This window comes from Sus scrofa, chromosome X (genome assembly GCF_054392235.1).
Source record: "Sus scrofa isolate SSC_HxYL_T2T_F1_AM1 chromosome X, Sscrofa_HxYL_maternal_Yorkshire_Landrace_v2.0, whole genome shotgun sequence".
Classification (NCBI taxonomy): domain Eukaryota; kingdom Metazoa; phylum Chordata; class Mammalia; order Artiodactyla; family Suidae; genus Sus; species Sus scrofa.
In genome coordinates, this window is record NC_139401.1 from 19,525,072 (window position 1) to 19,549,244 (window position 24,173).

General features: G+C 47.8%; 1 protein-coding gene across 19 annotated transcripts in view; it reads right to left on the reverse strand.

The window, feature by feature from the left end:
• Nucleotides 1-3,807: 3,807 nt before the first annotated feature.
• Nucleotides 3,808-24,173, reverse strand: part of SH3KBP1 (SH3 domain containing kinase binding protein 1) — a 343,775-nt gene continuing 323,409 nt past the window's right edge. For 7 of the 19 annotated variants that reach the window (XM_085008687.1, XM_085008686.1, XM_021080254.2 and 4 more), the window contains 5 exons: nucleotides 20,352-20,461; nucleotides 16,833-16,961; nucleotides 10,927-11,195; nucleotides 7,317-7,380; nucleotides 5,243-6,303 (listed from right to left, as the gene is read on the reverse strand). In XM_085008687.1, coding sequence (XP_084864813.1) covers nucleotides 6,262-6,303; nucleotides 7,317-7,380; nucleotides 10,927-11,195; nucleotides 16,833-16,961; nucleotides 20,352-20,461 — 614 coding nt within the window. In that variant the 3' untranslated portion in view covers nucleotides 5,243-6,261. Of the gene's footprint in view, nucleotides 6,304-7,316; nucleotides 8,878-10,450; nucleotides 11,196-16,832; nucleotides 16,962-20,351; nucleotides 20,462-24,173 lie in introns of all 19 variants that reach the window. The other 12 variants (XM_013985983.3, XM_085008688.1, XM_021080259.2 and 9 more) reach the window with 3 other exon arrangements.

A 24,173-nucleotide genomic window follows, 5' to 3' on the forward strand; every position in this document is an offset into this window, starting at 1 on the left:
TCTGGGTCCTTCTGCAGGATTTCTGACTCAGAAGATCTAGGGCAGGGCCTGAGATTTTCACTTCTACCAGTTCCTGGTTGTTGATGCTACTACTGCTCTTTTGGATTTGACACACCAAGAACCCTATGGTGTGTCTTGGAAGCCTGAGATCATTTTTACACGTCCTACTTATTCATCAGTTGGAGGTCAAATGGTCATCCCTGAGGGTCTCAGCTGACTTTAGAGAAGTGTCAAGGGCAAAGTGTCAGGAGTATGCTCACTCTTGAATTCATTCTTTCTCCAGAGTGAATCAAATTAAAAAATAATGCTTTAGGTCTTAAAACAGAGATAGATGAAAGTCTAATAGTAGATGCAAAGTCTTTGAGATAATGGTGTACTGACCATGTGAACTTGTTTTAAGATCCATGGTGATGTAACCACACTCCTTAGGGTCTGAGTGTTGGCTGAGACTCAAATACAAGTACAGTGACTCTGAAGGTTTTCTTCATAACTGTTTTCTTATCTCATGAATCCTTGCAAATGCTATAGTTTTGCAGTTAAGAGTTTTAGTAAAGGTAAAACTGGGATGCTCAAATTTAGAATAAATTCCATTTGACATCAGTCACAATTACTAATTCATCTATTCAGTCAACAAACATGTATCAAGTGCTTACTATGCACTTGGGAATATTTTAGGTTCTGGGGATACAATAGGATACAGCAGTGAAGAAAATAAAGACATTATATCAGAGTGGCTTCATTCAAGGGAGAGGAGACAGAAAACAGACGTGTGTGTGTGTGTGTGTGACTGAAGCAGGGTATCAATATGGGGGAGTCTGGGGGAGGACTGAGGCTAAAGCTGCTTTTTTATTAGGTAGGTTAGGGATGACCTCTCTGATGAGGTGACATTTGAGCAGTGACTAGACAGAAGGAAGAGATCCAGACTTTACACTCAAGGAAGTTTAGGCGAATACAGCTTTAGAGGTAGATAGGAGGTTAGTTATTTTTGTATACTAATGCTAATTCAAGCACGTGTATAATTAGACAAAAACTACTCTTGCTAAAAATCTCAGGGAATTCATACTTTTAGGAATCATCCACTTTTAGGAATCATCTTAAGGATAAATCAGAATAGATTTATGTCCAAGTATGTTCAGCAAAGCCTTATAACATAAAAATGTAGAGTTAACCAAAAATGCCCTGCTTTGCCTGACCTCCCCACCTTCCAGGCTCCATTGGGTACCTCTGCTCTTCCGTTCCAAAGTCCCTGGATTTCGCTCTGTGGTCATGTTCTCTTACTCTGGAAGATTTGCCTGCTTATCTATTTCACCCCTCTGAGCTCCCTGAAGACAGGGGCTACACTGCATTCCACACCTATCATAGTATCCAGCACATCATAAGCACTCAATACAAGTTCAAGAAAAGATGGTTAAATACCCTCTGGCATATCTATAGACAGAATGTTATGCAGACATTACAAATCAAGTTTTCAAAAAAAATTAATGACAAGGAAATAATACTGAGTATAAAAAGTAGACTGCAAAACTATATATACAGAATGACCACTATTATGAGACACCAAAATTCTTAAGGGCTGTGTATGAATGAAATTAGAACAATTTCTCTTTATAATTCTTTTTACTTTGAGTATAACATTAGTGTCATAATCAGAAAAAAATAAGTTAATGAAAAATATTCAAAGTGACTGACTGGATCCTTCATTTGAACCTACAGTCATCACTCTGGTCCTCTAAACTTTAGAAGATTCATTGGTAGGATTCATGTCAACAGTCCCCCCCACCCCCACCAGTGTTGTCCTCTATCACCTTCCAGGCTCTCATGATCAGCTCTGCCTCCTGGTTTTGTCTTCCTCATGACCCCCTGCCAAATTCTCAGCACTAGATGCATCCCTTTAAAATTAGGTTCTTTATCCTTCCAGGCCTGAAGTTTCTTCTGAGGCTTCTTCTCGCTTCATTCTAAATTCGCTTCCTCCAAGGAGACTGCCCTGATTGAGAACAAACAAGAACATTTCCCAAGTGTCTCCCGGTGCCAAGACAGGGGGATGGGTGGGGCATTTTATACAAGGGTTCCTGTTCATCTACCTCCCTTCAGCATTCAACAGCAGAGCTTCAGCCCCAGCCAAGTTCCTGGCTCTCAGATTAGGCACCAAACTAAGAAATACTTTGAAGCTTGAAGACAATCCACTCCATTTCTCCTAAAACATCTCCGTTTTTCTTTTGGGGAATAACCTTGGAAATGCTATTGACTTCTCTGTGGTTTTTCTGTTTAGCTTCAGATGGCTTTATCAGCTTGGCTAATTTAAAAATTGGTTTGTAAACCCCTTAAAACTTAAAAATAATTAATACAAATTATAAGGAAGCTTTGCATTTCCAGGGCACGTTCCCATCAAAGAGCTCAAAGTGTGCCAACAAACCTTAGTTTCTTAGAGAACTAGTTATATTCTGTGGGGGTGAGAGAGAAGGGAAGCATTCACTACTTAAAAATGACAGTGTTTATCTGTATAATTTAAATATGTTGCCAGGAACACACTCTTCTTTTTGAGGCAGTTTTTGCCTCTTTCTTTTTTTTCCTTAGAAAATTCTAGCTACACCCTACTGGGTTACTTTGTTTTGTTGTTTAGCTGAAATATCTTTATTACCTATTGGCCCAACAAGAAAAAAGGAATAGCCCATTTTACTGTGCATTCTGAATTCACAAATATGATCAGCACACCCTTTCACTTAGGGGAAGAGGCTGCCCCCATAGCCACTCCAGTTTGGGGTCCCTTAAAAAGGCAAGAAATAAAACTACCTCTCAGGAATCTGCATCTACTTCATGGATTCTCATTGGCTTCAGGGGCTGTCTTCTTCTCCACGTGTAGGGAAACCCTAGGGACAGAACTAGGAATGTCAGGTAAAGTTTCATCACCTTAAGAGACATGACCCCTCTCTGTCCTTACGCCACTGGCAAACATCTTCTGGCCTGGAAAGAGTTTTCTCTGCCTTGGCCATTTTCCTTCCTCATTAGAGCCAACTTTCAGAACAGCATCTCCTGGCTTAGGTGGTAAGTGCCAAGCCTTCCCTCTGCTGGACACTGCAATCAGCCCAGCGGAACACCTATCACCCACACATGCATTGCCTTGTTACAGTTTTTATTCATACAAAACCAAAGAGAAAAGCTTTTTATAAACCTTCTTGGTGCTAAAACATCTTGACATAAATCTGTGCTAAAATAACTAGAGGATTAAAACCCAATCTAATATAAAAAAAGAGACCATGATGACCTCGGGTTACAATACGAAGGCCTTTGTGGGACCTGGGGATTATTTTTACACAAACCAGGGCAACTGTAAGCAAGAAATTATACACCCTGTGGTTTTCCCATCAAGGAGCTGGTCATGAAAGGAAATAAAACCCCACTATTAGTAACCAAAGACAGACACGTAATGATCGATACAGGCTGTCCTTATGGGAGAAACAAATCATGTGTTCGAGTATGCTGTCTAGAGGGCTGTGTATGAATAAAAGTGGCTTTACACAAGTATTTGAATAATAATTTAATGATTTTTACACTAAAAAAAGAATTTAGACCTAACTAGAATTTGCTGCTTAAACATGAATGTAAAATTGAACACCTTATAAATGGAATTCACAGCCACGATTTTAATGGATTATTTCTCTTCACCTGGGGAAGAAGGGGGGAGGCACTATATTCCATGTCTTCTGAAGACATTTCTCTACGAGTAAATCAAACTGTAAAAATTGAGAAAAATGACTTCAATTCCAAGATATCATTCCTCTTGGACTATGACAACTTTGAACAAAAATATTTTCACAAAACTTCATTTTAATCATCTTCGTTACAAAGCACAATACTTAAGACTTTTCTAAATACAACTTTAGAAAATGAAGCAAAAAAATAATCTCCATAGATGCTGGTCGAGTCCATGCTGAATGCAAAAGAATTTTTTCAAAAGTGATACTTCCAAGCTTTTCAATATTCTTGATGGGTCCATTTTAAAGAGTAAAGATGGTAGCTGCTTGGGCAGTGGCTCGTCCAGTTCCATGACGTAGAATCCTCTTGTTGATTAGCCCACAGGGCAGTAAGGAAGCTGGATATGCCAGCTTCTCCTTCTAGAATTGCTTCTCTCTCTCCTGATACAAAGCAAGCCAGGGGCTCTGAGGAGAAGATGACAGCCCTCTATATTCTAGGTTGCCAGTGCCCCATGAGGGCGCTCCAACCTCTCAATTTAATTATTAACAATCCTACTCTGTATACACATTATATAAAACTATATCATTAGGGATCTTCATGATGAGTAAATGAGAAATCCAAACATCAAAGAATCCAATCCTCATTCTTAGATTAGGTGGCAGGAAATCTCTAAAGGCTTCAAGTTTAGCGTAGAAATGCTTAGAATGGTCAAGGGGTACAGGAATGTTTTATGCTGCCCTTGGAAACTTGGGGCTCCTGACCCCAAGCACATTGACAGCAAGGCTGCTGAAAAGGCAATATGTCCAGATATGAGAGCGACGGATGTGAGGCTTCTTTCTTTACACACTCCGTTCTCTTAACTGTGCCCCCAACCTGGAACCTCACCTGGGAGACCAGGGCATCCTGGGTTCTGTAAATACTTTGGAGGAAGTAGCAGCCTCAAACAACAAAGTTGAGTATGTAGGTAAGAGGAAGGCGGGGGAAGGGAGAGAGGAAGAGACATTTATTTGCAATACTTTCCATGATCAAGAATAAGTGGTGATTTTTTTGTTTGTTTGTTCATTTGCATCACTCCTTCAGTGTTAGCAATTCTCATTCTTTGTGGTTGTGCAAATCTACCAAGGTTTAGTAGTTTCACTCTAAAACTCAGGAAATAGACAAAGCAGCTTTTTAGAAACACATAAAACATCTTCAGGGGCCATTAAGGGACCACCCCCCACCCTCCCCAATCCCCAAACAATCTTGCAATACAGTATGAGCCCCATATTTTCAGCTAAGGATGAGAAAACGGTTACATAGTCTAAGGCTGAACTCTTCATTTGCTACAAAGATAAAGCGGACAAGCAAACACCAGTTTCCTCGGATTGGAAAAAGCAATTCCACAAATGCAAGGGAGAGCCAATGGCTCCACTTCAGCAAGAGCCTCCCCCCTTTCTCTTGGACCTGAGGAAGGGGTTACAAGAGAGCAAGGCAAATGACATCATGTGAGTACAGTTTAAACAGCACGCACGGATAACCCAGTGCAGGAAATAATACAACTTCCCCCCCCTTTGTTTTCATTTGCATTTTACTTTTATTTATTTTTGCTTCAATAATGCATATTCTGTTCACTCAAAAGGTGCAAAGGACAGGAAGCAGGGGTTTAACTTGGCTGATGAAAAATCAAGCAGGGGTGACATTTCTAGTTCATGAACAACCTAAAACTAGGAGAACGTCAAAGTCACAGCTGGTACCAAAGAGCGCGCCCAACTTCACAGTTGTCTCCTCTTAGGACCTTAGGTTAGGTGGGAGAAGCTTTGAAGACAGTGGCCTCTAGCAGACTTTGATAAGTGGCTAAAAAAAAAAAAATGTGTGTGTGTGTGTGTTTTAAATCATGGTAGCTGCATCACAAAAGCTCCAATCAAGAGGGTGGTAAAAAGAAGGCACAGATCATTGCAAATACCAGATTTTCTCTTTCTCTTTTTGTAAATATACCATCATATATAAGCTAAAATTTATCTTAGGGTGGTGGGGTTGGCTGGCAGGAGAAGGGAGAGGTTGGACCTAAAATTGCATATGTAATAGAATCTGAGAGGGGGACACAAAGCGAGGCAGCTTTCTGCCTAAAGCCAAAGAGTGGGACACTCGCTCCGGACTATGTGTAATACAAACACTGGGCGGGGGAGGGGAACCTGTGACAAAACACGATTAAAAAAATCATAAAATTATAAAGCTTGTAAACGAATAATCTAAAATTACATTTTATTAATGGAAAATATCATCAAAATAGTACCACTATGGACTAAACTGCCTGAGTTTTCGTTTCGCGTGAGATCTCATAGTAAAAAAGCCTTTAGCACAATTTGCTCTAAGTCACAACTAGTGCCAGACCCAGGGCTATAACCATGGGGAAGAGTCTCCTCTTGGATGGAATTTGTGTTGTGCTATCAAGACTTTTGTGCTAATCTTTCAAACTGGGACATGTTGAGGCAAACCTTTAATCTTTTGGCACAAGGTTATTTTGGCTGGGGCAGAAAATGTGAGTCTTGGACTCAGGATGAATAATGCGACATTTCATTTATCAAGTATTCATTTTGATTGAAGAACTTTCTTGATGTCATTAACCTCCATCTAGAAAGGAAAAACAAGAGCCGAACAAAATCACAACGAGTTCGCTGGTTGGATAAAACCTGAGAGATAAGCCACGTGGTTGATCAAAAGCAAGCAAGCCAGCAGACAATTTGAGAGGTGACATGGGTGAAAGAACACCCGAATGAAGGGTTGATAAGGATGCCAGCAATGACATAAACCTAAAGAGCAAGCACACCAAATGCAATGCGCTAGGGAATGGTGGCTGTTTGACTTCTCAAGCCACCCATACCCGAAACTGTCAAGAGCAACAATACAATGATCATTCCAGTGTTTTGGCCAGTGGGTGGAGCGGGCCATCCTGACACACTGGACCACTCGGCACAGTTGGAAGGCGGCGGTGGCTGGGCCCAAGGGGGTGTCTATCAGCACCTCCAAAGTGATGACAAGCAGTTACCAGTCCTTTAAGCAGCACGGATCCCAGTCACCACCAAGGGCACCAACTGAATGAGAGCCGGAAGCCCACCATTTCCAACTCCCACGCGCTCCCGACCATCTGGTAATGGTGCAGGCAGACCTAGGGAGAGGCTGGAGGGGGCAGAGCCCTGATGCCCTGGCAGGACTGACACGGCTGCCAGGGACAAGGAAAGAGACGGAGTCCTAGTGCCCACTGTGCATGACCCTGGTCCTTGGAGTCCGGGGTGGCCGCAGGACAGAAGTGCCAATGGGGTCTCCCCAGCACCATACCCTCTGGCAGTTATGACGATGAGGCCTCTGAAAACTGGGGAGAACTCTGCGCAGAGGAGATGTTTCAGATAAATTCTGAATGAGAACCCCCCTGCGGGCACGTATGCTAAGGCCCGCCTTCCACCAAGACTTCCTGAATCCCAGCAGAGGATGTGAGGTGAGGCGACAGAGGGCTAAGAAAACTGTCACAGGAAGTGCATCTAAATCTGCAGAGAAGTAACTACCATTTACTTTCAAAATAAAGCCCTGACTCTGCTCCCGCCCCCATGTGAGCCTCTCACAGGCCAACAGGACCCCAAGGGACCCACCTGCAGCCGAAGCCGGATTTTCTTCTCTTCGTCCAACTCTGACAGTAACTGCTTAATCTCTCGTCTGGAAAGCAAATGGCAATAAAATTAAACAAAAGCCCAGACTTCTCCAACCAGAGATAAGAGGTCTCTTATCACTACCAAATCCACCTGATCCTTTTGCAAAGAAAATGTGGACAGAACATTATATTTGCTTTGCACAGCTACTGCTTCAAGTCTGTTGCAGACAGCAGGGCTGGCCGTGATCTCTGGGCTCCCACAATATGGAGCCATCAAAGAGTAGCTCTGAAATGACCTTTGAAACCCCCTCAGTGCAAGCGTCTCCTAAAAGGAGGAGACGCGGGAGACTGGAGCCCAGAGAGGTGGGATTGCCCAGTGCCAAGACTCCAGGTAGCCAGGCTCACGTTCTGCTGCCTTCCCTCTAATGGCGCCTTTATCACACAATCGCTGGTCTTGACATGGACTTACCTAAGAATATTCATCGCAGATATTTTTACCACTCCGTATACATCTCCTTTATTTTCACAGAGCTTTACCTTGCTAAAAGGTGAGTGGTATGTTTTCAGGGATTCTCACAAAATCCTACAGTTACACCCGAAAACGTAAGGGAGAGTAACAGAACTATTGACATGGTACTCACATCAGAGAGCAAGCAGACACGAGTTAGAACACACGGTCCAGCGCCCTTGCCGACATTAAATAGTGAAGCAGAACAAAGCTGATCATCATGCAAACTCGGGCTCTATACTTAGGACCCTGCAACCATCCTAACTCTGAGCAGAGAGCGGTACTCCATTTTAGGGCCTCAAACCCTCCATTTTACCCATGTATTTTCACAAACTGGGTGGAAAAAAAAATCAAAAAACAAAGTCCTCAGAAACAGCACAATCCACGGGGTAGCGGTGATGGAGCATTTGCTCCCTTGAGAGCAGCACCGTGATGGTCCCTGTGCGTGGGGCAGTGTCCCGATGCTGCTGTTGCGTGTCAGGTTCTCTGACATTAGCCAGCTGTCATTCGTTCCTCTATTTCTTCAAGCGCACACTATGCACCGCTGTCTCAGTGGGCGGCGCTTGGGGCTTAGGACAGAAGTAGGCGACGGGACCCCAAACAAAGAGCAGGACTCCAGGAAGACTACCAAGCAGGCAAAGCCTCGAGTGGTCCAGATGGGGGAGTGAGTGGGGGAAGGAGGTGTCAAGAAAGTCACTAAGTCTTGAAGTAGTGTAAAAAAAAAAAAGTTTAAGTGTAGGAGGAGGGAGGAAGATGGGGGAGTTGATGGAGAAGATCCAGGACAGAAGCGGGGAGGTGAGAGCCACACATTTGGGGATGAGGGCTGAAAGCAAAGTGACACCAAGAGCTAAGTTGGAGAGCTCCCACTGTGGCTCAGCAGTAACGAACCCAACTAGGATCCATGAGGATGCAGGTTCAATCCCTGGCCTCACTCAGTGGCTTAAAGATCTGATGTTGCCGTGAGCTGCAGTGGAGGTCGCAGACACGGCTTGGATCCGGCATTGCTGTGGCTGTGGTGTAGACCGGCAGCTGCAGCTCCGATTTGACCCCTAGCCTGGGAACCTCCATATGCCGTGGGAAGCGACCCTAGAAAAGACAAAAAAAAAAAAAAATAGCTACGTTAGTAGACTGGTGCTGCTGGGCTGTGAAGGGCTGGCCTTGGAGAGGGGCCACTGTGACGTTTGATTCAAGGACACGTGGGCTGGGGAAGAACAGCTTGGGTCAGGTATGCCCAGGCTTCACAATGGACAGAGAAGCATGGGGTGGAGCGGCCCCAGGGCACTGGCGATTCTTTGCTCAGACTCAGGCCATTTCAGATGCACAGGAAAGTTCCAGGCACCTCTCAGAGGAATGAAGCCTTGGATCCAGGTCGGTCTGACCCAATGCTGTTCAGCTAAGGCTGAGAACCAGGGCTCTGAGATATACGGGAGCTGTTGGGTCAAGGCCTAGGCAGGGGACACATGTCACCTGGACGTGGATAGGGCCTTTGGGTACCCAAGCTATACTGTGCAGAGTCAGGAAGAACTTCGGACTTGAAGGGGTGAGGGGCAGCCCGGCTGGCCCCCTCGAGACCCTCTCCAGTCCCATCCTGTGATTCTGCGTATTTATTTGACAAGCCCCATCCAGGTAGGGGTGAGTCCAAGAAGCCCCCAATTCATAGGCCACCTCTAGCCTCAGTGGTATAGAACCGGAATAGAGCCACAGTGCCCAAAGTGAGTTCCGGGCAAGCCTTGAGCTAGAATGCTCTAGGGGAAAAAAGGACGGAGACTTAAGAAGGTTTGGGAAACACTGCATAAGCTATCCTCCGTCTTCCACGCGCACTGAAGGCTCTGAGCAGCACTTCGAGATGAACTTGACTTCATTTAACCCACTTTTTCCCCAAAGTACACAGAACACGTCAGGGTCCTCCAGCCCCGTTGGGGGAGGTGGCTGCCAGGGTTTCTGCCAGCTGTAGACTCCTACCTACCTCCATCCCTCCCCAGCTCCCGAGGGCATGACTGCAGGTCTGTGGCCCCATCCCCTGCCACTGCCCGGGGCACCTCCTGATAGGGGCGGCCAGGCAGCAGGAATGTGCTGACTGGCCGGGCTGGTCCGCGGCCCGTGAACTCGCCCGTGCTGTTCCCTCTGCTGGAGTGCTCTGCTCTTGGCAATCCTAGGTCGGCCTTCAAAACCCTAGTCAGGAAATGCCTCCTGAGGCACCTCCCCTGTTTCCTCAAGAAAGAGCCCCAAACTCTCTGAGCCTCAGTTTATTCAGATAAGTGCCTCCCGGCTTCTAATCCTTTTACCATTTTTTTGGTCACTGAGCACAGCATCCTAGGATGTGTGTGTGATATTTCTTTTTGCTTCCAGATCCCTCCCCCCATCTAAGCACCCCTTAAAGATCAGAGAGGTGGAGCATCAAGTCTCTGGTTTAAAGAGTCCTTGTGGGAGTTCCCGTTGTGGCACAGTGGTTAACGAATCTGACGGGTGTCCATGAGGATGCAGGTTCAATCCATGGCTTTGCTCAGTGGGTTGGGGGATCCAGCGTTGCCATGAGCCGTGGTATAGGTTTTTAGACAAGGCTTGGATCCTGTGTTGCTGCGGCTGTGGTTCAGGCCAGCAGCTACGGCTCCGATTTGACCCCTAGCCTGGGAACCTCCATATGCTGAGGGTGCGGCCCTAAAAAAAAAAGAGGTCTTGCCTCTTTTTCATACGTGCTGGCCCCTAAATGCAAGCCAATTTCTTCATGGGGCAGCTAATCGAAGACACTGCAATTTTTCTGATGCTGGACGAAAAGCCGGCTGTTGGGCTCATTAAGAGGTGGTGCCTGCGCTCACGGACTGGTTCGTGGGGATGTGGAGCTCTTTTCTTTCTCGGAGCCTGTTGAGCCGCCTCCTCCCCATCTGCCCTGCCGCCAGGCCATGCCCTTCCTGCAGCAGCTGGTCCCGGGCTCAACGAAGCCTCTCGGGTTCACACGCTCACTCCCACCCCCGCTGCCACCAGCCCCCCGGGGAGGCTGGCCCATCCTCAGGGGCCAGGCTGGGACCCGGGCTGGCAGAACCAGGCCCCTCCTTGGCGGCAAGCAACCCGGTAGGCCGCTGAAGAAGGAGGCGCAGACACTCACTTCTGCTGGTCCTTCATGGTCTCGATGAGGCTCCTCAGCTCCCGGACCTGCGTCCTCAGCTCCTCCAGGGCCGCCTGGCTGCTGGCCGCAGGCTCCATCTTTGGTTTTCCTTCCGCGCCGAAGAGAGACGGGGAGTTGGCTCTGTGTCCGACTGTTCCCAGAGACGACGACAGCGGGGAGGACGCTGCTGAGGACAGGGAGGCTGGCCCGCCACTGCCCGCAGCCATGGTCCCTGGCTTGGGGGGCAGGGATGCTTTGTTGTCGGACACCTGTGACAAGGGAGGACAGAGGGGACTCAGGCCAGGGATCTGTGTGCTGCACCTCCCCGTCCCGTTTGCTAATCCCTCGTCTCCATCAGTGTCCTCGCCTCCCTCTGGGGACACTCCCTCACTCCTTCCCCCCAGGGCCCCCCAGGGCCTGCGTGGGGCAGGCAGCCCCTTATGTTATTTTAAATCTTCGCCACCTTTCTGAACAGGTAGCTCCTAAGTGGTGTCATGCGCACGTCCCTACCAGTATCTGCATGCTCAGAAGGGCGCCACACACAGGTCCTCAAGGAGCTTAGAACCCAGCGAGGCACAGACAGACAGACCAACCAACACACCACGGGGGGTGGCGGGCGGGGGGCGGGAGTGTGCACGCAGGGAGGGAAGCACAACAAGCCGCAGTAGCACACAGAAGGGACCCAGGGACACCCCTAGACCGGGAGGATGGGGTCCTAGACAGGCCGCCGTGGCTGAGGAGGAAATACAGATCAAGGGCCATGGCTGGGGATGGAGGAAGGAGTATTCGGGTTGGCCTTTTCGTGGGAGGAAGAACGGGCTGAAGGCCCAAATGGCAATCTCGGTTTTGCACGAACTGAATTTTAGGAGCCAGAGGGCCGGCCGAGAGGGAAGGCCACTGGGCTGAAAAGAGTGAGTTGGGCCAGAGAAATTGCCAGAGAGAAGTGGGAGCCATGGGGGTGGACGACACAGAACGAGAAGAGAAGAGAAGAGGCCCAAAGATGGAACCTGGGGATGCCCCAAACTGATGAGGTGGAGAGAGAAGGAGAGAACCCTTGGGGACCCGGCCAGGGTGGTGAGAGAAGGGGCGCAGCCAGACCAGAAGAGGGGCCCGGGTTCCGGAAGTCCCCTGGAGGAGTTTCCACAAGGGTGCTGAGAGGAAAATTGGGGGGAGGCCACGTGGCGGAGCCAAGGGCGACTAAAATCTGATCAAGACAGGTTAGCGGCAGAAGGGGAGGTGAGGGGAGTGGCCCGCAAGACTAGAACTCTCTTTCCGTGGAGGGCCCCGGTGGCACAGTGAGTTAAGGATCTGGCATTGTCTCTGCAGTGGCTTGGCTGCTGTGGCGTGGGTTCCATCCCCGGCCTGGCACAGTGGGTTAAGGATCCGGCATGGTCACAGCTCCGGCGTGGGAACTTCCATATACCACGGGTGCAGCTGAAGAAGGAAGGAAGATGGGCGAGAGGTGGAGACAGGATTAAGGATGAGTTTTGCTTGCTGTCGAAGATGGGGGCGACCCTGCGCTGAACGACAGCCTAAGGGAAAGCCCCCATGCTGAAGACGGAGGAGAAATGCAGGGCAGGCCTGGTGGGGAAGTGGCCTGAGGGGGCCAGGAGGGTACCGGGAGCGGGACAGTCATGGGCAGGAGGGAAGAGGGGCCGGAGCTGGTAGTCAGGCGGGGAGGGGGAAGGAGAAGACAGGATGCCCTGCGGCGAAGCGGGTGAGGGGAGGAAGCTGAGGCTGGTGGTGAAGCCGGGAAGCCCTCCAGCAGCCGGCGCCCAGGGCAGGAGCCAAGACGGGGCTGGGTTGGCACGGCGGCGAGGAGGGAGAGTCTGGATTCAGGCTGTGCTACAGGGAGAAACCGGGCAGAGGCAGCCAGAAGCAGATGGGCCATCATTCCCAGCCTTTCTGCTCGCCTTTTCTCTGCCAAGTTATCATTGAGGAAAAGCGCTTTCTGTTGCCAGGGAGAGCAATCCACCATCCTGTGCTTACGGCTAGTAGGAGTCATAGTAAGAGGGGAGAGGGACCGACAGCAGGAGCGCTGCTTCTATGCCGGACGTAGGCTGGACAATTGAAAGAAGGGTCGGTTGGCACACACGTGTGATGGAGCGGGAAACCGAGGCTGAGGGATGTGGTTGAGACATTCCCCAAGGCTCAGAGCCGATAAAAGACAGAAGTGAGATGCAATCCCCTCCCTGGCAGCAGGACCCTCAAGCCTGGTACTGTGACCATGGCTGCCTCAGTCTGAAGATTCACGCTCTCCTGACCTGATTTTCGGCGCTTCTATAGCTGGGTTCACACTGTTCCCCATGTCCCACCCTGTGTTCTCAGGCACCTCCCTCAACCCACCAATGTCCTCATGCTAAATGACTTCTGGGCACTGCTTCTGCTTCTTCTTCTTCTTCTTCTTTTTTTTTTTTTTTTTGTCCTTTTAGGGCTGCACCTGCAGCATATGGAAGTTCCCCCAGGCTAGGGGCTGAATTGGAGCTAGAGCTGCCGGCCTACACCACGGCCACAGCAACATGAGGTTTAAGCTGTGTCTTTGACCTACACCACAGCCCACGGCAAAGAGGGACCCTTAACCCACTGAGCGGGGCCAGGGTTAGAACCCGTATCCTCATGGGTACTAGTCAGGTTTGTTACCACTGAGCCACGATGGGGACTCCCTACTTTTTAAAAAAAAAATCTTATAATTTATCTGTCAATTATACCTCAATAAAGCTGAAATAATACAAAATAGTTTTCATAAATGCAAAAAAAAAAAAAAACCCACCAAGCTTTCTAAGCTAGAGTAGGGGTATTCAATGAAACACATCATGAAGCAGAACTATCTTAGCAAAGCTGGGTGTCTTCCAGGATTTTACTGCATTAGATACTGAGTTAACTACTTTCCAACTGCTAATTCTTTTAATCTCAGCAAGGATTTAGGCACTATTATTCGTGCAAAATGGAAAACGTAAGGATCAGAAGAATTAAGTCATTTTCCAAAAATTATTTAGTTAATTAGAGAACGGAATCGAGATGTGAAACAAGCTCTTCTAGACTCCCATGTTCTTTCCACTACATCAGATATAAAAATAATTATTTAACATTAAATAAGTTAAATATATCAGTCAACATAAACCTGGGACTATGTATTTATATATAGTATATACATTATATATTTAATATGTATATGAAATATGGAGAATTTGGGCTATGGGCACTTTTTTTTTTTTTTCTTTTTTTAAGGGCCGCACCTGCGGCATGTGGAAGTTCCCACGTCAGAGCTATAACCGCTGGCCTACAGCACAGCCACAGCAACGCCAGATCTGAGTCGCATCTGCAACCTACACCCCAGCTCACAGCCATGCCGGATCCTTTAACCCACTGAGCAGGGCCAGGGATCAAACCCACATTAGTCGGGTTGGTTACTGCTGAGCCACAATAGGAACTCCGTGAATCAATGCTTCTCTAGCATTTCCTACATGGCTTGTTCTCCCGGTCCATTTCAGCTAACAAGTGCTTTTTTTTAATGCCCTCATGGAGTACAGGCCACCAAATGTCCTGGCCAAATTAGTTCAAGTGGAATTTCCAGAAGCAATAAACAACATGACATGACAACTCCAGGGGAAGGGAGAGAGGCTCAGAAACGTGAAGAGCCACTGCCCACCAGTAGATGTCACTATAGAGACACCCTAGGGATGTCAGAGCCTGCAACCACAGGTAGACCTACGGTCTTCAGGAAAAACCAGGTCTAAACACAATTTCTGCCAAGGAATTTCTTTATAAAGGAAGAATGCTTCATTTCTGTGAATAATTACAATCCATCTGCTTTATAGGATCATATTTTTGCTATTTCAGATTTTTAAGAAAATCTATACATGTAAGTTCTTAAACTATGAGAAGGAAAATTTCACATCCTCTTTGATGTGTGTCAATTCCTGCTTCGAGTGCCTTAAAACATGACTTCCACTTTCTGCTTTTAGATAGAAAGCAGTTGCCAAGGTTTAGAGAAAATAATTCCAATCGACTGGGTTCTCTTAGCATGAGAATGGAATATTATTTTATGTAATTAATTTATTTTGCTTTTCAGGGCCACACCTGCGGCATATGGAAGCTCCCAGGCTAGGGGTTGAATTGGAGCCAAAGCTGCTGGCCTACACCACAGCCGCAGCAAGGAGGGATCGGAGCCACATCTGCGACCTACACCACAGCTCATGGCAACGCTGGATCCTTAACCCTCTGAGTGAGGCCAGGGATTGAACCTGTGTCCTCATGGATACTAGTCAGGTTCGTAACCCGCTGAGCCACAATGGGAACTCCTGAGAAAATGGAATTTTAAATCGTACTTCACAATCACAGGATGAACAGAACTTGTACGGGGTACCCTTCGGATACTACATGAAGTTACTAAACAATGCCTTCTTCGTTCCTCATACGACAATAATAAAAAAATAAAATTTAATAAAATAAATATAATAAAATTTCATACGCCTTGGGCGTGCAATAAAATTAAAATGTTTTCAGACGATAAATTTATCCTAATAAATAAATTCAAACGAGTTTTTAAGAAACCCTATTAGCTATTCAAATTCATGAACTGCCAACCAAAACTTGTGACACCACCGGTTTTGAAGTCACAATCCGTGGGCAGAGGGCACAGCATTTAATATATTCAATGTATTCTTTCTAGACACTTCTAGGCTTTTAAAGTCGTTTTAGGAGTTCCCGTCGTGGCGCAGTGGTTAAGGAATCCGACTAGGAACCATGAGGTTGCGGGTTCGGTCCCTGCCCTTGCTCAGTGGGTTAACGATCCGGCGTTGCCGTGAGCTGTGGTGTAGGCTGCAGATGCGGCTCGGATCCCACGTTGCTGTGGCTCTGGCGTAGGCCGGTGGCTCCAGCTCCGATTCGACCCCTAGCCTGGGAACCTCCATATGCCGCGGGAGCGGCCCAAGAAATGGCAAAAAGACAAAAATAAATAAATAAATAAAAATAATAAAGTCGTTTTGGTGCTCGTGATGGTGATGGTAGTGGTGGCGGTGGTATTTAAGGGCCTTTGTGTGTGTGTGTGTGTGGGGGGGGGGATTGATATTATGAAGAGGAGATCAAACCACAAGAGAAAATATGAGAAATCAACTTTAAACTTGTATCTCAGGGATTCTGCCTGGTTTTGGAGACTGTGTAACATTCCTTAGGGGTTTCGATGACGAAAGTAATCACCGTCACTGAAGAATGACAACAACTTGCATTGTCTGTTGCAATGGACTGAAGGTTTATGTCCTCCCAAAATTCATGTGTAAAAATCTGAACCCCCATAGTGATGGTATTGGAAAATCGGACCTTGGGAAGGTGATTAGGTCATGAGGGAGTTCCTGCTGTGGCTCAGTGAGTAATGAACCGGGCTAGAATCCATGAGGATGTGGATTCGATTCCTGGCCTCGCTCAATGGATTAAGGATCCGGTGCTGCCGTGAGCTGTGGTGTGGGTGGCAGACGTGGCTTGGATCTGCGGTTGCTGTGGCTGGGCTGTAGGCTGCTGGCTACAGCTCCAATTTGATCCCTAGCCTGGGAACCTCCATACGCTGTGGGTGTGCCCTTTCCCCCCCAAAAAGGGACCCCAGAGATCTCTCTCTCCCTCTTTCCTCCACGGGGAGATACAGTGAGAAGTTGGCAGTGTGCAACCCTGAAGCGATCTCTCAGCAGAACCTGACCAGACTGGCACCCTGATTTGAGGTGTTCTGCCTCCAGAAATGTGAGAGAGAAACTTCTGTTGCTCGTAAGTCACCCAGTCTATGGCACTTTGTTTTAGCAGCCCCAAATGACCAAGACATCAGCTTATCCTTGTTTGGTTTATAACTCATCATCAGAGCATACGAGAAGGCGGGGGTCCTGTGCTGTGGGACTCCCTCGCCACGGCTGGCCACTCACTTGGGAAATGGTAACAGTCTTTGACGTTTTCTTTGACGCGTCCACTCCTCTGTGCGCAAGCGAAACGTGTTCTTCTTTATCTTCTTCGGGGCTTGGGGAGTCAAAGATATCAGGGCTTGAAAGGGAAGACTGGATAAAGCCAAAAGAAAATGCTTTTGTCAGAATTACACCTTAGCTGACATGGCTTTTGTTAACATAACGCTGTGTGCTTTGCAAAGAGCTCGACACTTCTATTTTGTTTGTCTCCTCATTATAACTGCGAGGCAGAAAGGGTGCTATTTATCTGTGCACTAGAGAGAGTGGCAGAACTGGGACTAAGAAGCAAGATCTCCTAGACTAGGGATTTTTCTATGGGACCTTTCCACTGATGCCCACTGGTCATTTCACCCATGCGAGCATCTGTCATCCATCTTCTCCTGCTCCCTCCTTCCCCCAGAGCCTCTCTCTTTTTGTGAACATTTGCACTGGGCTTAATACTGAGCTTAACAGTGACATGCCGGGCACCGTCCTTGCTCTCACGGGGTTGACAGTCCGGTGGGGAAGGACACACAGGCCGAAAGAAGCTGCCTCCATTCCCTCCTGATTCTTTTTCAGAACCGCCAAATCTGCTGCTTAGTGAAGCGCCTAAAAGAACTCGTCTGAGAAGAAACCATCTTTAGGAGCGAAGGATCAGCAGCCCTGGGGTCCAGTGACTAGCACTTCCGTAGCCCCGGGGAACAGCCCTGCCTGCCAGCACAGCAAGCTCGCGCTTAATTTGGCACCTGCTGCTAAAACGCTGCCCTCACTGCTGTGAACAATCATCATCCATCCTGGATTCCAGCTCTGCTAAGGGACATTTACATACAGAACGGGAGCATCTTTTGGTAAAATATGGGGATAACATTCCTACCCCTCCTGCCTCACTATGAAGACCACAAAAGCTGGATGAATGGCAAACCAATTCGCTGGAATCATTTGATCAAAAATGCTTACTGTGCCTGAATTTCCCTATTTTAGGGCAAAGGAAAATGAGAGTTCCCGTGGCAAGGAAGAATTCTTTTTAAAGGAAGAATCTTCCAGCGGTATCTTAAGACGACCTCATATTCAGCCTCACCTCTATGCCTTCTACTCCCGAGGTGGGAAAAATTGTCACATTTAGATTCACCCCTTGGCGCCGTCACAGAAAAATCACACCTACCAGGACTGTTTGTTTTCTTCTGTTTACGCTGCTTACTGAGGCAATGCATTTAGGGAATTAGTAAGCAATGTTTCAAAATTAAAAGGTATTGGTTGTTAATTTTCACTTAATCTGAAAATCCAATTACCTAGAATAACACAGCCCAACCAAGCTTTCTTTTCAACTAAGCTTAACTGCTTAACCACCTTCCGTTGCCTTTATCCTTTCATTTTGAGATTTTATTCAAAAAGCCAGTTTCCTCCTACGTAACCTGGGGGTTCATGAGGTGCCAGTCAAAGCTTGTTCTTTGAATTCTATGAACATGAATAGCTCAAACTAGGGTGAGGGGCCCCAGGCTGGGGGGTCATGACTAATGCATTTCCTCGACCACTCCCTCCAATGGCCTTTTAGGAATAGATCCATACCCATGATTCCTACTTTGCAATGACAAACCTACAGGTACCACCAGGAAGGAGACTAAGCATGAACTGAGTGTACAGGTCCATATGGAGACAGATAGGAATGAAGGGAAGAGAGCATGGTAATTGTACTTTCAAGCAGAAATGTATCCTGTTGTTTTAGGTCCACAAACAAAAACTGTTCCGTATAAAATATCAAACTTTGAGCCACTGTGCCATAAGCTTCCTGCAGGCGGGGACCATGTCCATCTCATTCCCCATTGCGTCCTTGGGACCTGGCACAGAGCAGAACCCCTAGGAGATGCCTGTCAGTATTTGCTGGATGAGTGAATCAACAAATGCATAGTCTAAACGTGGAGTGAAGCTGAGATGCTTTTGCCTGGTCTCCCCTAAATATATATAAACTCCCAGATGCGGGATGCATGCACCAAGGGTGGGGTGAATTTTTCTGTATTTAATTCTGATGCCTCAAGGCCCTCTAGATCTCGAAAAGTTGGGAAAAAATCCAGAGGGGAAACAAAAATGACGCAGGATTTATAGAGACGATTTGGGAGGTAGGATTAAAAATATAAACACAGAGCTACTAAGAATCAATTAAAGCGGCTGTGTGTATTTGAGGTGCTTGGGGAAGGTGTGGAGACAGGAGAGGGGAGAAGGTGGTGTTGACACAGGGCTCTATATAGGAGTGGAAAAGCAAGCCACTTAAGTCTTTCTCCCAACAGATGTCAACACATCGTTCGCTATGTTTTCCACAACGAGGAAGAAGAGGATGACTCAAATCACGCTTCCAGACTCAGTGGTTATTGAGAGAAGAGGTTCAAAGGAAATGGTACGCTTCTTCTTCTAAAGGGGGACCCCTTTGGTAGGATCAGGAGAAAGTGTCCTGGGAAACTTGAAAGAGGTTCATTCCTTGATGGACAAGGCAATGTGACATAGCGAGACAGATAAACAGACGGACAGACGGGCAGACAGAGACATAGCCCCCCCACCCCACCCCCCGCACACATAGATCTCGAAAAGTTGGGAAAAAATCATACACTGCTGGCAGTAGCATGAAGATTCTTCTACAGTGTCATTCATGTCAGTGTTTATGATGAAGAAATGGAAAGAACATAAATGTCCAGGTGAGAACACTAGGCGGCCGTAGGCTGTGATGCGATGGAAGGATGTGCAATGACGGGGGAGAAGGTGCACAGCGGAAGGGGGAGGAAGCAAGTTCCAATGCCGTGTGTTCTGTGTGACCCCAGTTTTGAAGAAGTAAAGGATATACAGCAGGAGGGTAACAGGTCTCGGCTCTGCGGAGCAGGACCACAGGTAACTTACATCTTTACGCATTTCGTTCCTCAAATTTGGTACACTAAAAGTGTTACAGGTTTCTAATAAGCAGTGAAGGTATTCAAAACGACCCCAACAAAAACTTCTGTGGGTTATCCAGAGGCGTCTGACTCTGCTTTCCTGCATGACCCGGGGCCTCGTATGTTTAAAAGCCATCGCCTAAAGGTCCGCGTGGGGTTCTGGGGAGGGCTGCCGAGGACAGGGCTTTGAGAGAAAAAGGATCGGCCAGTGCCAAGTGCTGTAGAGCGGCAGAGCCTTTTATTTTTTTAAAGTTCTCCCTTGAGGACAGACCAAACCAGCCTTGCTCGCCTTTCCCACCATAAAACAGGACAATGTTTTCCTTACCAATTTCATCTCAGGTTCAAACAAGAATCAGTCGGGGAGGAGAGAGAAGGAAAGTGGGACTCACGAGTTCCCACCTCGCTGGCAGACACAAAGAACAAAAAGAAAGAAAGACTGCTTGATTCCAGCAGACACTCCTGTTCAGCAGTGTGTCACATGACCTTCCTCTCCCAGTGACTCCTCCAATCAGCTACTTGCACGGAGTCCTTAGCTAGAGTCTCCAGGCTTTCCCGCTTTCCCGCTGGCGCAACGAGGGGAGGCACTTACGGATGTGAGCGACTGGGACGGAGGCCGCCTCCCCGTGGCTTTGGGTCGGCTTGTGGTTGGGTGACTGAGTTTCTCAGTAGACGACACCACGGAGTCAAACCCTTCTAGGTCTGAAACAAAAATAAAACAGGTTTTTTGAAGAGCAACCATAGGAGTGAGGGAAGGTTCTTGTAACACGCCCCAAACACCTCTTTTCCTTACTTGCTATGCTTCATCATTGACGAAGGCTGTTTCCACCCTTTGCTCATCCAACAAAGGTGACTCGAACTGAGTAAAAGAACCGTTTCCTCCTTGGTTTAACAAGCTAGCACAGAGGAAAGAGCCACGTGATCTCTCTTTCCCCCCTCAACAGCTAGATTTGGAAATCCTCGAAAGCCACTGAATGCGGGGTTAAAGGCGGAATCCTCTTTCTTCCACAAATCCAAGTCCATTTTGGAGGGTGCGACAACACGATAAGCAGTTCTCACAAGGTACAATGTCCTTGGGCAAGTGCATGCTGGTCGTTGATTTCAAAAGACAAGAGAAGGCAGCCGCCTCCTCTGGTTGTACCACCGTTCTCTGACCATCACCTACCTGTAGACTATTAAGCCCCTGGAGATGGGGAGCAAGCTTCTACTTCTCCAGATGATGCACAGAGCCCGGCACCATTCTGCTTCCAGAAGCATCGCTCAGTGGAGACGCTACCTTCTTCAGCCATCAGTCTGCCCATTCATTAGCTCTGTCAGGACTAAGTAACTATTCTGTGCGACATACAGAGCTAGATGCCAAGGCTACACCAGTGACCGTGGCAGAAACGAGCCTGCCCTCAGAGAGTTCCCATCGGCTGTGGCTGATCCGGCATGTGTTCAAGAGGAAGGCCTTTGCCTTGACTCGGCTACCTCCTTCAACAAATGGTCAGGCCCAGGGGTCACCTGCTTTTACAGAGTTCTGGGGATTTACACATCAAGTGTAGGTATGTATGTGACGCACAGAGGAAGGGCTGGCAGAAAGGGGCCGACCCGGAGACTCATCCTTGCTGGCGAATGGAGCCACGCCCTGTCTTCCTGACAGGTAGACTGTTTCATGAAGGGCTGCCTTCTCTGACCATTCCCGCTCTCCTTTCTAACGGAGCCCCGGTTTTGTTTCGGGACAACGTGCTCAGCTGAAGCATGGCTGGGCTACGCCAGTAATGGTGTTCCTGCTCCTCTTGGCCTCTGGTTGGTTTAGAGGTGGCCGTGGAGCCCAATTCGGGTCACTGAGAAATAAAAGGAAGTCTACGGCGAGCCTCTGGGAACGAAGTTTCCTCTCTGCCTAGAGAAGCAGCTGAGAAGGCCATATGGGTGGCTGCTTCCGCTTCCTTTCTGCTTGGGATGCTGTTGTGTAAGAAGAAGATGCCTGAGCTGTGGAGGGACTTAGTGTCCTGCGACGAAGAGAAAGAGACTAGCGCCCCCTCGCCCCTTCCACCCTTTGAGGATGCAGCGAGGAGACAGCGTCAGTGAACCAGGAAGAGGGTCCTCCAGAGACACAGGATCTACTGGTGCCTTGATCTTGGCCTTCACGGCCTCCAGGACTGTGGGAAATAGGTGTCTTTTGTTTAAGTTCTGCTATGGTAACCTAGCAGACTAAGATAGGCATGGCTTCGGAGCTAGGTGGTCTGGGTTCAAATCCCGGCTCGACCACTAAGCACCTGTGTACCCGGCGTGTTTCGAGCCTCTTCCTGCTACTTCTTGCAGCAGCACTTTTCAGCCTTTTTCCTGCCATTGCACAAATGACTAACACACTCTATTATGAACCATGAGGGAGATGCTCTTGGGGATCTTGAGGATAACAGAGCAGGAAAACGGTAAGAGCCTGGGTGACGGGCCGCCCCAGTGAGCCATTCACCAACCCTGGAATGAGCAAGTGTCCATACTTCTGGCCATGTGAAATGAGCAAGTCCTGCCATTTCAGCTAATTTGAGTCACACATTTTTTATTTACAGCTAAAAGCATCTTGAACTGCCATAACTGCAAACAGGCTGGCTCAGGACAGAAAAGATCAAAATCATGTATGTTTTGCTTCCCTCCTTATTTTGGGGACAGCTCTCTTATTGGGGGCTATAATAAGTGGTCTGGCTATGTGACAGCTTTATTCTATTAATGAACAGGCAGGTGTCGTCTACAAATGACTTCCTTTTGTGGAATATACAAAATCAAGCACAAGTCACTGGTCAGGACAAACCATTACATTACATTACACCTGGGATAATCTTACAGGACTTTGTCCTAGTGCCTGGGGAATGAATAATTGCTCAGTATGAACTCATCTCATGGGGCAAAGCAACTGGAACCCAAGGTTAATGCTCTGCAGAGACAGCACAAGAAAATTATCAGTGACGCCCTGAGACCAAGCAGGAGCCAAGCAGCTCCAAAGGGCCCCAGCTCTCCAGCCAGCTCAGTGGGCTCGTGGGCTCGGGGACAGGCCAAGATGCTCACTGCTAGGCCTGACTCTCTCAGGGCCCTTCTATTTTTTTTCCCCAAGGCCTCACCCCCAGCATATGGAGGTCCCCAGGTTAGGGGTCTAATCAGAGCTATAGATGCTGGCCTACCCCAGAGCCACAGCAATGCCAGATCTGAGCTGTATCTGCGACCTACCACCACAACTCACGGCAACGCCAGATCCTTAACCCACTGAACGCGGCCAGGGATCAAACTCGCATTCTTGTGGTTCCCGGTGGGATTCATTAGCCACTGAGCCACAAAGGGAACTCCAGGGCTTCCTGGAGAGAAGAGAATCTTCCCTTTAAGAGAATCTTATTGTCCTAAAAGATTCCCCTTCGGACCCCACCCGCACGAACTCTACCAACTCCACATTGTTTGGAATGGAAATTCCTAATTACACACGTGGATTGATGCCCAAAGCCATCACCTGATATTAATACCTCCCCAGTTAATTTTTCTCTGATTACAAAAGTAATATGTGCACAATGTAAAAATTTTTTTAAGCCATAAAATTGTAACAACAAAACAAAGTCAACTATGATCTGACCACATGGAGACAAGCACTATTAGTATTTTGCTATGCTTCCCTTCAGGCTTTTTTCTATAAATAGATAGCCTAGTTCACATTATATGTGGTATTGCATTCTGCTTATTTCACTAAACATGATATGCTGCGATGCTAGAAATCATTCATAAATATTTTGATTGTTGTAGAATCTTCTACTGCATTGCGATTCATGATTTAGTGAATCAATCTCTTATCACTGGGTAATCAGTTTCCAATTTATTCCCTGCCCTGCCACCAACACCACTCCCATTTCTGTTTTTGTTTTTTATCAAGAAAAAGTGCTGCACAAATATACTTGCATGCACTCTATATATGGTGAGTTTAGCGGGTTTTCCATGCGGCTCTCCACCTTGGCCCTAAAGAAGGGAATAAGGCACAGGACAGGGAGGTCTCCTGGCAGTGGGGTGGGGGTGACAGGAAGCCTGGGGCAGAGGAGCGAGGACTCAAGACTGAGGAGCAGATGCTGAGCAGGCAGCCGGGAAGAGCTGAAGGAGTGGCTGGTAAAGGTTTCAGCAAATGAGCCAGTACCAGGGGCCTAGGCTGGGCGCTGCCAGGGGCTGAGAGGGACCACACCACTTCTGTCTCCATGCTGGAAACTGCAGCAAGCTCCGGAGGCACAGCCTGAGCAGGCTTGAAGCAATTAAAGAACAATTAAAAGCCAGCAGACTCTGCTTCAGCCACCTTGGCTGCAGAGTGGAGCCACCTGGACAATTAAAAAAAGAAAAGGCTCAGGCCTGGATGCCACCCTGGGACCGACTGGATTAGCCTGGGGCGCAGTCGAGGCTGGGGCAGGCT